Source organism: Myiozetetes cayanensis, unplaced genomic scaffold (genome assembly GCF_022539395.1).
Source record: "Myiozetetes cayanensis isolate MyiCay16 unplaced genomic scaffold, myiCay2020 scf1, whole genome shotgun sequence".
Classification (NCBI taxonomy): Eukaryota; Metazoa; Chordata; class Aves; order Passeriformes; family Tyrannidae; genus Myiozetetes; species Myiozetetes cayanensis.
Genome location: NW_026086604.1, coordinates 15,111,007 through 15,124,036, shown reverse-complemented (window position 1 = coordinate 15,124,036; position 13,030 = coordinate 15,111,007). Strand labels below are relative to the sequence as shown.

The 13,030-nt window shown below is 35.2% G+C and overlaps 1 protein-coding gene across 6 annotated transcripts in view; it reads right to left on the bottom strand.

Moving 5' to 3' along the window:
- The window catches only part of CSMD3 (CUB and Sushi multiple domains 3), a 605,611-nt gene that overhangs the window by 38,389 nt on the left and 554,192 nt on the right, over positions 1-13,030 (bottom strand). For all 6 annotated transcript variants that reach the window (XM_050305446.1, XM_050305454.1, XM_050305462.1 and 3 more), the window contains 3 exons: positions 12,299-12,472; positions 6,857-7,039; positions 2,678-2,854 (listed from right to left, as the gene is read on the bottom strand). In XM_050305446.1, the coding sequence (XP_050161403.1) occupies positions 2,678-2,854; positions 6,857-7,039; positions 12,299-12,472 (534 nt within the window). The remainder of the gene's footprint in view (positions 1-2,677; positions 2,855-6,856; positions 7,040-12,298; positions 12,473-13,030) is intronic.

Genomic DNA, 13,030 nt, shown 5'->3' with positions numbered 1-13,030 from the left:
AGCTGTATAATTATATTTGAAGAACATAAACACTTTTGTTTAACAGTAGAAGTAAAGGACTGTACAGTTTTTATTAACAAAATTTCATGATTACAAAATGAAAAAAAAAATACAATAAATTATCCATGTGACACTGCCATCCTTTGATACCCTAAAATTTTTCTATCAGATCAGTTTCATTATTAAAAAAGCAGATACCTACTATTTAGTTTACTTTTCCATGGATACATTCTGAAAGAAAACACAATCTGGAAAAATTGAGATATATGTCTGCAAAAACTTCATAAATGCTCACATGGTTGCTATGTACATAAACAGATGAGAATATTCAGGCAACCCCCAAACATGGACTGTGGCTCACGTAAAAACTAGGTCTATGGTACTTTAATGATTAGGAGTGGTTGTAAAAACTCTTGTGACTTCTAGTGTCAGGAGATAATCTCCTAATGAAGTAACATATTCCTAAAGGAGTTAATAAAGAGTTTTATATCATTGTAATCTGAAAACAGTGTTAAAACAGGTAAAGTTCTTACAGATCCGGTCAATTGGATTTATCAACTTCTATTTTCAGAGTAAGAAATCTTGAGAATACTAGTGGCAATCATAAAAAGTGGTTGTTTTCAGGGAAAAATAAAAAAAAGGGGTGGGGGGAGAAAAAAATCTAGTTCATACAAAATGTAGTATTCCATGTGTTTTGCAGTTTATTTTTTTATTTTATAGTAAACTTGACAATACCCTTACAGCTTTGCTATTACTCCTGTAAAACTGTGGGAGACAGTTTCCTGGGCAGAAAGCATATCCTGTCCACTTTTAAGTCAATGCTAAAGCATGATGGACGTGAATGGCACCCTCTCTGTATCTTGCTCTCCAAAATCACAAAAATCCATGACTACATATTTGTGTTGTATTCTGGCCAGGTTTTTCCTCTAATCTTTGTTGCATTTTAGTTGGATTACCTCCACTTAGGTCACTATGGTAGGCAAAAAGCAGCTTAAATTGTTGTAGTGATCCTGACTAGAAGACCATTGCACATTGACAAGTCAGTGAACCACAACGTGCAAGCTGGGTCGCCCCAGGCATGTTCTGCCCCACACTGCTGAACATCCAGTGTGGCCTTAGACCTGAGCCACACAGATCTCTTGTCCAGGGCACAATCTCAGACAGCTCATGGCAACAGAGTTGCTGCACTCTGTTGTGGAGCCCACACTCCATAATTACACCTTTCTGACTGAATGTCCTTGGTTTTTATTTAGCAGTGCAATAAGAAGCTCTCATGAGAACATTGTTTCTGTTTGACTGCATAAATGATATTGTTGTTTCTTCCTAAGAAAATCCTATAATAACTTGCAGAGTTGAAAGGGGAGAATCTTTGCTATAGGTCTGCGTGACGTTGCACATGGGGCAGTCTTGTTCAGCAGTGCACTGCCCAGGGCTCCCAGCATCTAAAGGGTGTAAGATGATCTGTGCTGTTCTCTTCTTGTGTTAGCTCTAAACCCCAGCATTTTCAATGATATCCAAGAAGCAGTTGTAGTAAGTATGGACTGGCTGTAAATTTTGATAACACCTGAACTAAACAAAATTGGCATATCCTGAATTTCCTTCCCTGTGTTTTATTAGGATACTTCCTCTATTAAGATATTCTTCTAGGTTTTAAGAAAAAAAATCTCATGTTTCTACCTGAGCACTGTGTTGTGAGAAGACTGTTCTGGGATGTATTTCAGTAAAATGCTATTCTAAAATAAAAGAAAAAATATAGATGCAGTTGACATCACAAAACATCTTTATCCTCGGTACAATTAATCTGATTCTCATTATAACTAGGAAAATAATAAATAAACAAAAACAGGTTTGATGACTGCAAAAATAGCTGTTCACATGCTTACCAATAAAGACTGATTAAAAAATAGCACAAGAAGTTTTATCATCTAAATTTTTGCCTCTATTTGGGTTGCCATAGGTATGTTCAAAATTTAAACAACAGTTAGCTGTACCTCTGGTGAGGATAGTTTCCTCAAAATGATAGGCAGTCTCATGCGTCACATAAATGTAAAATTTTCATAATTGTTACTAAAAGATGAACTAGGACATGTAATAAGGCAGCAACAGATGGGCTTGAAAATAAAGTGTTGTAAAATGCTTATTATGAATGTGAGAAATGCTGAAATAGCTTCTGTTAGTTGAGCAGCCAAAGCAAGTTTAAGGTTGATGAAGAGGCCAAACAGAAGATGATATGTGAAAGCAGGACAACAGCTTTGACCTTGGAGTTTTTATTTTCTGCCCTCTGGAAGACCAGAATATTGTCCTGCTAAGTTTTCAAGATGAAATAAAGCAATTAAAATAAAAATGTGTGAATATGACATATCACAAAACATAAACAAGATTAAAACTATATATACTAGGAAAGAATTCAAGTAGGTAGACCATGTAACCATGCAATTGCTTAAACTGTAGAAGCAGTCTATATATTTCACTATATTGTGTCCACCTTTAAAAAACATATTCTTCACATTTGCATAGCATTATATTTTTTAAAGTATTTCATGTACAGAATTATGCAGGAAACAATGCAAGAAAAAGCTGAAAACTTAATTTATTGGCATGCAACTTCTATATTCTATATTTATTGGCTTTCAGAGGAGAGGAAAAACAGAGACTATTCATTAGAAATGTGTCTTACTTGTGCAGTTTGGCAAGGATCCAGACCATGTTCCATTGGCAGTGCATTGTCTTACAGATGATCCAGAAAGTATGTACCCTTCCACACATGAATATATTACTGAATTAGAAAATGTAGTTCCATCAATACGAAGTACTTTTCCATTAGCAGTTGTTCCTGGATTACCACACTGCACAGCTATAAAGGAAAATGTTAGTTATTTTTCAAAATGCAGTAAATGTGATTTTTGAAATAAGAATGTCCAGGAATAATCCTGCTGCCAGCAGTGTTATGGTGGAAATCTGTTGGGAGTGGACCAGCAGAGGCCTACAGAGAATGGAGACAGATGCAGAAAGGCTGCGAAGAAACCTCGGAGGAAGAAATCGACCTAGAGGTGCTTTGACAGCTGCAACTGCAGGAAGCACCTGAGATCCAGCGATAAGACGCTGCTTCCACAGACCCCTGCAGGACCCCCCTATCTGTGCCCCTCACCATTCCTTCCCTTCCTTCCCTAACTCCCAAATCTCCCTATATGGCTGGACATATCCCTGCAGCCAATCCCTCCATTTTCCCTTATCTCTGACCCTTAGGATTCGTGCCCCTGGCAAGAATCCCACCCTTGTTCGAGACCCTTCTATGTACCCCTCTATACAAACTGACACCTTGTTTTAATAAACGTCATTTTGTGAGTCACCTATCTGGGGGCTCGTCTCCTATACAAGATGTGCCCAAGGGTCTTTCGCGGGGACAAACCCCACCCGCGATAGAAATCCACACTGTTGCCCTGAAAAATGTACATTTTACCACCCACTGATAAGGCACATTGTACAGTAAATAGTTGTGTGCATGAATTACTAGTTTTTACCCTTTTGTATGTAAGGTAACATAATATAGAAATTTAGCTTTATTATCTGCATTAGTGAAAAGCTAATTTAGCTGCAAAAAACAAACTTCCAATTATAAGAAAATACCTGATCTGCAATTATCATTGCAGATTTAATTTTTATCTATAGTATGTGCGCATTTCTAGCATCACCAAAATATTTTTCCTAATTCAAAGAGCAGGATGGTATCAAATATTATTTCACAGGCATGTTTCACCACTCAACTTGGGAATTTGAATGTGCCTTTCTTATGTGATTACATAGATATACATCTAATCTATATGATCTAAACTAGAACAATATACCTTTGCATGCATGGCCAATATCTATATATATGTATGAACTATATTTATCATTTCAAGAAAAAAAATGTCACCAAAAGTATTTTAAAATGGAAAAGAGCTAGTTAATCTAGCTAGTAATAGATAAATTCAAAGAAAAATAGTAGTTGGTTCAGCTGGACTAAGCATATCCCTTCAGATACCAACATAAATATATATATATATAACATTTGTATTTATTTACTTGTTTATCTATGTAGTGTCAGGACAGCAATTGTTCAGCAGAAAGGATATTACAAAACCAGTTTGTGATATAAGTTTTGAAAATGACATGACACTTTCAGAAAGGTAACAAAGTCAACAGTGATAAAGTGGAAAATAAGAGTACAGGCTCTCAAATTATTTTCTGCTTTTCAGGAAGCTTTTATTTGCAAAATAATCTGTTGGGAATTATCTCTTACTTTGAAGCAAGATAATTTAGGTAATAAATTATTCTCCATAAATATCCTGTTGAAGCTTTCTTTTATGGTAATTCTTCTTCCATTAAATTTCCAAATTATTTTTTACAAATAAATTTGTTTCTGCATTTTGTTTTCTATTGAAAATAATGTCAACAATATTAGTAATTGAAATTTTAAGCCAACTATATATACATAGGTGTATCTAATGAAATCCTGACACTGACATTTTATTTAAGCTAAGCTCTTTTGTCTGAAATTCATGTGTATAATAGTTGTGATTAAAGGTCAGGCTTTGGGGAGATTCTTAGGTGAAAAAATACTTCAGCTAAAAGTTGAGTTCTAGAAGCTTATCTAATTTTTTTTTTCTCTAAACTGGAAAACTTGAAGTTTCATGGGTGCCAAGAACTGGTTTCAAACTTGTCACCTGATGTTAAGCCACTGCTATAGTTTAACAATTTATTTGAAAAAATTTCAGTCCAAAATCAACTGCATCAATGTGCAAGGTGATAGAAAGGCCACACAAAAGGAGAAAAAAACCTCGTGGTTTCTGGATGGGTTTTGGTGGCTGGTTCCAGGGTGGACTTCCTGCTGCTGGCCAAGGCTGAGCCAATTAGGAGTGATAGTAATGCCTCTGTGATAACATATTTAAGAACAGAGGAGTGTTGAGCAGAAGAAATTCCAGCCAGGGAAGAGCGGAGTGAGAACATGGGATAACATAGACAAGGTCAGTGCAGAAGCAGGGGGAGGAGGGACCCCACGGGAACAGGGGAAGGACTCAGTGCTGAGGCTCCTGCAGCCCATGGAGGAGCCCATGCTGGAGCAGGTGGATGCATGAAGGAGGCTGTGACCCCGTGGGAGGCCTAGGATGGAGTGGGGTCCTGCAGGAGACCTGTGGCCTGTGGAGAGGGAAACCCACACTGGAGTAGGCTTTTCCTGGGTAGGGCTCTTGGTCCTGTGGGGGACCCACGCTGGTACAGCTCATCCATGAAGGACTGCACCCCATGGAGAAGTGACCCACAGGACAGCAGATTGGGAAGAACTGCTGCCTGAGGGGCGGACTCACATTGGAGTGGTCCATCAAGGACTGCCTCCTGTGGGAGGGACCCCACAGAAGGAGGGGAAGGACTCAGAGCTGTGGCCCCCCTGTAGCTTGTGGTGAAGACCATGGTGACGCAGGTTGTCCCCCTGCAGTCCACGGAGGACTACCAGGGTGCAAAGATCCGACTGCACCCCATGGAGGAGTAACCCACAGGACAGCAGATTGGGAAGAACTGCTGCCCTAGGGGTGAATTTACGTTAGCAGCAGCAGAAACAATAACTGAGTGCAATTCCTACTCCCTGTCCCCCTGCACTGCTGGGGGGAGGAGGAAGAATATGGAAGGATGGAAGGGTGTGGGGAAGGTGTCTTTGAGATTGTTTTATTTCTCATTCTTTGGCTCTTATCCTGTTAGTAATAAATTTAAATCTTATCTCCACTTTGGGTCTGTTTTGCCCATGAAGGTAATCAACAAGCGACCTCTCCCAGCTCTTATCTCTACTCATGAAATCCTTAGCTGTTTGGTGGGTTTTTTTGTTGTTGTTGGTGGTGGTGGTTTTTTTTGTTTGTTTGTTTGTTTCTCTCTCTCCTCTGTCTAGTTGCAGAGGGAGACTGAGAGAACAACTTTTAGTGGGTCCCTGGAATCTGACCAGGGTCAAATGACTACAATAGTTTATTGACTATAGCCACTCAAACTGTCTAAAGAATAAAGGTATAAAAAGACATTGGACCCAAGCAAAAATCAGGGAGAAGTTCCACCAACTCTGTGGAGAGAACTGACAACATACCTTTTTCTCCCTCCACCTTCTTGAGATGCCTTGGGACAAGCAATCTCTTAACATATATTTATTAATTTTACTTTTGCTGCATAGTACTTTAAAATTTTTACTTATTATTTCATTGTAAGTTCCTTTTGCTATATATTGTGTATTTAAGGTTTTTTGCTTTACTTATTCTTTGTAAGTTGTCTTACTTATTTGTAAGTTGCTTTTGCTTTAGTATGTTTGCCTATGCCTTGGCTTCATAATTATTACTACATAGTTTAAGTGTGTTTTGCAGTTAGACCCTATTCCAGACAGAAAGAACCCCATAAATTGTCACAAATTGGAATTAATAACGTGCTATTCTGTGAACTGTTAAGAGTCAGTCCATTTCCAGATGCTGACAGTTATGCTGACAGTGAAATAACTCATAGGAGAAACCTTCTGAGGGGTTCTTCTATCACTATTAAGTGCAGTACTTATATAAAAAGGTATCAAATGTCCTGTCCATCTCAGTGAATGTGTTAAGCAAGGGGTCTCATTAGGTGAGATGTTAACAGACTGTTTTGGACATTAAAAGGCTTTGATCTCCTGGTGGGGGGGCAGGGGGAACATTGATAGAAAAAAAAAAAATACAGGTTGGACATAAAAATCTTTTCTTCTGCCTCTTTTAATATGATACCATTCACAACACAAAGCTGGCAATGTAAAATTGGTTTTCTGATTAACATTAATAAAAATACAGTTTAAAAATAGAATGGATCTTCTTTGATTTACCTTTGCACTCAGGTTGTCTTCCTGTCCAACTTCCATTTGCCAGACACGTCCTTTCTTCTGAGCCATGGAGGATATATCCAATATCACAACTGAAACGTATTGTGCTTTTAATTTTAAAATTGTTTTCTTCTCTAGACCCATGACCTGGGATACCTGGATCACCACAAGAACCAGCTGTATCACCTAGATTTTAGAGTACAAAGATTGAATAATATGAAATATTGTTATGATACTGGATTTAAAATGGATGCTTCTATGTATTTAGAAATAAAATTATGTTTATATTTTAGAAAAAACCTCCATATATATCAGTGGGAGTGAGTCCCTGTAATTACAAAATTACTTAATTCTCAACTAATTTCTTTATATTTATTTTATATAAGTACAGAAAAAAAATAATTATCTCAAATTCCTCTAATACTATGCTAAACTTTCGGTAACATAATCAAACAAGAATAAGGAAACAAAAAAGCAACCACAAAACTTTGGTAATTTTTTATTTATAATAGGAAATTCTGAGGAAAACCAAGGTCTTGATTGTAAAGACAAATTTCTTGTTTGCATATAACTAGTGTTCAAAAAATACTTTTTATACTTTTTTAATACAATTTTATGATGGAATCATTAGAGATGCAACAGTTTTACAATTAAATGAAAGTTCTAGTCAACAACATGCACACTAGATCTGAAGAATTTCTCTGATTTATAGAAATGGTAAAAGATGCCTTCCAAACTGCCTTAGATAGCAATCCCTTAGTTAGAAAATTTTAAGAAAATTCCAAGATAGAGGGTTGGTTTAAACTATCTGTTGTATATAGGTCTTAGCATAATCAACATGGTAATGAAGATGAAGGAGAAGGAGGAGAAGGAGAAGAAGGAGAAGGAGAAGGAAAAGGAGGAGAAGGAGAAGGAGGAGAAGAAGGAGAAGAATATCAATAAGATTATATATCTAAATCTTTATTTATGGTGAAAATTTTTAGGAAGCTCTACATAACACACTATTTGAACAGCAGATCAGTTGTTTGAATCCTTTAATATGTTCTTAGGATCTTCTGCTTTTTAAAGATATTTAAGACAGTTTTCTGTGTCATAAGAGATGAAGGCATATTATATTACTGAGTTTCAATACTAAAGAGTTGAATTCTAGAATTCTCGGAGTTGCACTGTTCAGTTTTTGCCCATAGATTACAGTTTTCTATAACAGTTTGCAAATAAAACAAATGTCTTCTATACAGAAAATAAGTAAAACATAATAGTATTTTTGTGCGAATGTCTGCATTATTTTGTAATTAGTTACACTAGTATAAATAAAGGTGAAATATTTCAAGAATCACCTGGAAATAACTACTCAAATTATATAAAGGCTAAGTTATGTAGAATAGCCATACTTTTCTGTGTTTATCTAAGTTTAAATAGCAATAATAAGAAAAATTATTACATAGAAATAGTAAATAAAGTTTCCTACTCCAAGTATGCAGAAGACCAAGACTCACTATCTAGAGGTTCTGTGAGAAGTTAGGAGCCTGGAGTAGCACATGAAGGGAAAAACAGAGTTACTGTCATCTTGGTTGGCACTGAATGTGTGTAACCAATGCTGTTGCGACTGAAGGGTTGGACACATCTCTTTACTGACAAAAGTATGTATGGAACTGAACAGTAAAAAGAAGAAGAGTAGAACTAGATTACTTTCCTATGGTAAGTGTGGGATATGACAAATACTTGTTTTAGTCCAATACTACGTATATTAATGCTTCCAGAAATAGCAGATTAGCTCAGGTGAGTGTAAGAACTGTCTGGTTCAAAATCACAGACTCCAAAGTTCAGGTTGTTCTCTGTTTATGCATTTTGTTATGTGGCACAGATCAGTGAAGCAATCTGCCAGGCCCGATTAAAAAGAAATTATAGATAGTTCCAAATTATAGTAAGAAAAAGAATTTTTATAAGCTTTCAAAATACTTTGTCCAACCAAACACCCCTCTTGTTTGAAAATAATCTGCTGTATCTTTTTAAAATATCAAGATTATTTTTTTTTTTTTTTTTTTTTGTTTTTGGGAATCCAAATCTTATATTTGCCAGTATTATTTACTTAGACTATGACAAAATTTGAACAAGACCTATTCATTATTCTATACTTGCAAAGTCTTCACAATAACAGTTCAATTTGTGACAAGTTACTTGGCAGTATGCCTAAAATAATTTTATGACTAAAAAATTAAAATAGGCTATTTGCTAAGCCAAGTAGAAATCACATATTCCTCTTCCAAATGAAATCATGTGTTCTTTCCTAATGCCTAATTATTACTGTGAATTATTACACTTTTAATCCTAGGAAGGTTAACCACCAGTTCTTTTGACTGAAGGTTATAGAAATAATTTTTCTAAATGACTAATCATATCAGGAAGTGACAGTGATATAATCAATGATATCATAAGAGAACATATTTTTATTACCTCATGCAGGCTCAACTAAGTGATTTTTACAGTAATTTATGAGCCATCCTTCACTCACATGTGTAACAAATTCTTACTGGCATTTAATCTTAATGAAATGGAGGATATTTAGACTACTTAAGTACGTATAAAACCTTTGCTGCACTTATGAGGAATTCTACGTTGCAGAAAATTTGTGACTCCATCTGATATGTTCATGATGATTGAAAACTGTTTCTGAATGCCAATATATATCAACAGGACATGACAATTCCTTCTAGCTCAATGTCATGTGGCAAGAAAGAAACTGTCATAGGGTTGATGTGAAATAATTTGACTACCTTATTTTCACTGACCTAGCATTTTTTATTTGAATCATTTTTCATATACAAAAGGGTCAAGCATGTTGTACCTTTTCTCAGTTGAACATTCTTTGTTGTTATCAATACTATAAAAATATGCAAATGTTAAGGCTTTAATATGCATTAGCAGATGATTTTACATATTAGATACATAATATGGAAGTTCTGTATAGTGAACCGCAAATTATTTTATAGTGAGAAAACATTTCAGATATACAATTTGAAAACAAAATCTCAAAATTGTACTATGCCAGAATTATAGTTTGGTACCCTCCAGCTAAGGAAAATAAAAGAATAAGAGTTTGTATTCTGTGCATTTTGATTCATTATGATTAACATTTAAATCTATGTCAAGGAAATGTTTCTTCATGTATTGAGAAAGATTAAATAGATTTGATTAGGGTTTCCTATCTGTGGGTAAAAAGGCCAACATTAGAAAAAAAAATAATGCAGCTCACTTAGAAATGCTTAACCCAAGATATTTCAACTTATTTAACTTAATAGGATAATTACTATAAGAATAGTCCTATTTTAAGTATTCCTTGATATTTTTCTCTACTTCTTTATTATTTTTGTAATTCACAATTTAGATTTTTTTTTTTTGTATGAAGACCATGGAAAATTACAATAACTACCCTTAGATTTTATCTAAAGGGTTTTTTTCTCCAAAACAAATATTGATGCATGTAAACTGTAAACTCACTTTTAATTAACATAGTTCAAACCTGCAAATTACATTAATATATCAATATTTATTAAATAAGATCAATTTACATTACGGTGTGATTTCTAGTGCATAGCTCTAAACATCACAGCTTATAAGAACTTGATCTTTGTTCTAATTGTGCCAAATATACTTTTTTTATAGAAAGTTCAGGCATTAAATTATGTGTTCCATTTTTCTAGGTTCTGTCACATTTTAGCATCCTAAGAGTTTGCAGAGGAAGGTTTAGATACTGAAAAATTATTTCAACACTTCAGAATTTAATGCAAGATTTTAACCAAGAATTTTTATTTTAATATTTCATATTAATTTTCAACTATTTCTACCATGGGCTGTAAAATTATGTGCTCTGAAACTGTAACTGACTTAGTCAGTTTATAACTGAACATACTGAAGAGATGAGGGCAGGGGAAAAAAGATAGGATTGGAATATGTGAGACTCCCACCTGGACTCCCATATCCATTTCTGAAGTTCCCTATACAACAGGAACAAGGACCTATTAGAGCAGGTCCAGAGAAAGGTCACAAATATGATCAGAGGGATGGAACACCTCTGTTATGCAAAAAGGCTGAAAGAATTTGGGCTATTCAACCTGAAAAAGGGAAGGAAGGCATCCAGAAGACTTTATTGTAGCCTTTCAAAGTATAAAATATATAAGAAAGATGAGTGTTTTTTATCAAGGTCTGTAGTGACAGAGCAAGAGGAGACAGTTTTAACTAAGAGAAGTTAAGTTTAGATTGGACATAAAGAAGATGGGGTTTTTTTATGATGAATTCTGTGAGACACTGGAACAGGTTGCCTGGAGAACTTCAGGATGTCCTATCCCTGCAAGTATTCAAGGTCAGGTTGAACTGGGCTTTGAGTAACCTGATCTACGTGAATATGGCCCTTGTCATTGCAGTGAGGGTGGACTAGATGATTTTTGGTAATCCCTTCCAATAAAAACTATTAGATGAAACCAGCGGAAAATGTTCCTACTATGCTGGACTAGATGATTTGTAAAGGTCCCTTCTGACCTAAACCATTCTATGATTCTATTATTTATTAATACTGCAAAGAACCTTGGCTTTTTAGTGTGAAACTAGTATATCAATAGTCACATTTGCCTTATATTTATTTTTCACCTCTAGTTTTGGCATAGCTGTAATCAAGAAAAAACATGTCACTTGTTTTCTTATTTTTTTCCTCCATTGAACTTATCTAAGTGCTCTGGATTATGCAACTTAAAGAAACCCCACTGATTTCTTTGAGTTATATAATGAAACATGAGCATGAAAAGAAAGAACCTCCCCCACTATTTGCTGAGAATTAAAACTAATAACAAGGTTAACGTTTATCACAATATTTGTTTACATATTTTACAAAAATAAATGGGATTTAGCCAAATCCCAAATTAGTGTGTGACTTGGATTTACGTTTTTCACTTGATCACTGCTGTCAAAGTGAATCAAACTGAAGTTGTGAAACACAATATTCCTAAGCAATAATTCCTAAGAAAACATATCTTGACTTTGGTGAGGGTTAATCTATTATGAGGATTTAGGTGTTTCCTAAAAAAACAAGCATCCTATCTTGAAATTATGTGGAGATCATTTGTCCTTATTATACAGAGGAATGTACTACACAATCAAGTTACACCTGAGGTGTCACCAAATCAGGAGACATTTTTCAAGTACCCGTTTCTTTTCACAGTCTATTGAATGTAAAATTTCTCATTAAATTTCATATTAAATGTCACCAAGAAAGCCTACTTCTTCCAGATTATTTTCTTGCAGATACTTATATTGGGTTTTACTTTTTCTACTTCTACCGAGATGATACTTCAGTTATATACATGATTTTCTAGATTTTTAAATGATCTTCTGAAAAAATCAAAATAAACTGTAAACAACTTCAGGATATACTCATTAATTCAGAAATATTACCTGAGCAATGAGGGAGAGATCCACTCCAGTGTCCATTTAACTGACATGTCCGAGATGACTGCCCTAACAATGATCGTCTGCCTGTGCAGCTATAATGGACAGTAGACCCAAATGTGTATTTATCACCAGACAGGACCGCATTAGGGGGAACTCCAGGATGTCCACAGTCAATCACTACAATGCATAATTATTGCAGATAAAAAAAGGTTATTATCACTGATCAAACAGCTTTGGAACAGCATACACAAACTTTGTGAAGGGCTTGACATTTTTAGGGTGTGTGGGAAAGGGGAAATATCATGGGATTAGAATGCAAAATATACTTCAGACCAAAAGCTGTGAAACAAATGTTTGGACATGTCAAAAAAAAAGTATTTTAGATACAGATATCAATGTCCAAAACCACTTATTCACGAAGCTGATCTTTATGGCATGAACACACACAAACATAGATTCATGCTTGTACTCCAGAGAAAAACGATATGTAGACAGTATCTGCCCAAGTCACTGCTGTGGTAGAGAATGTGCAGAAATTTACCTCTCTTAATAATTGAGAGCAAAGAGTTAATGTAAAAGCAAACTAAATATGTCAAGTTCAGGAAATGCACAGTTAAAATTCATAAACCAAATTCACTATGTTTACAGAATGAATCTAGGTCTGTATCTTTGATTTCTTATTACCTTACACCTGTCCATGTCATGTGGCTTATCTTGGCCAAAGATATTTATATT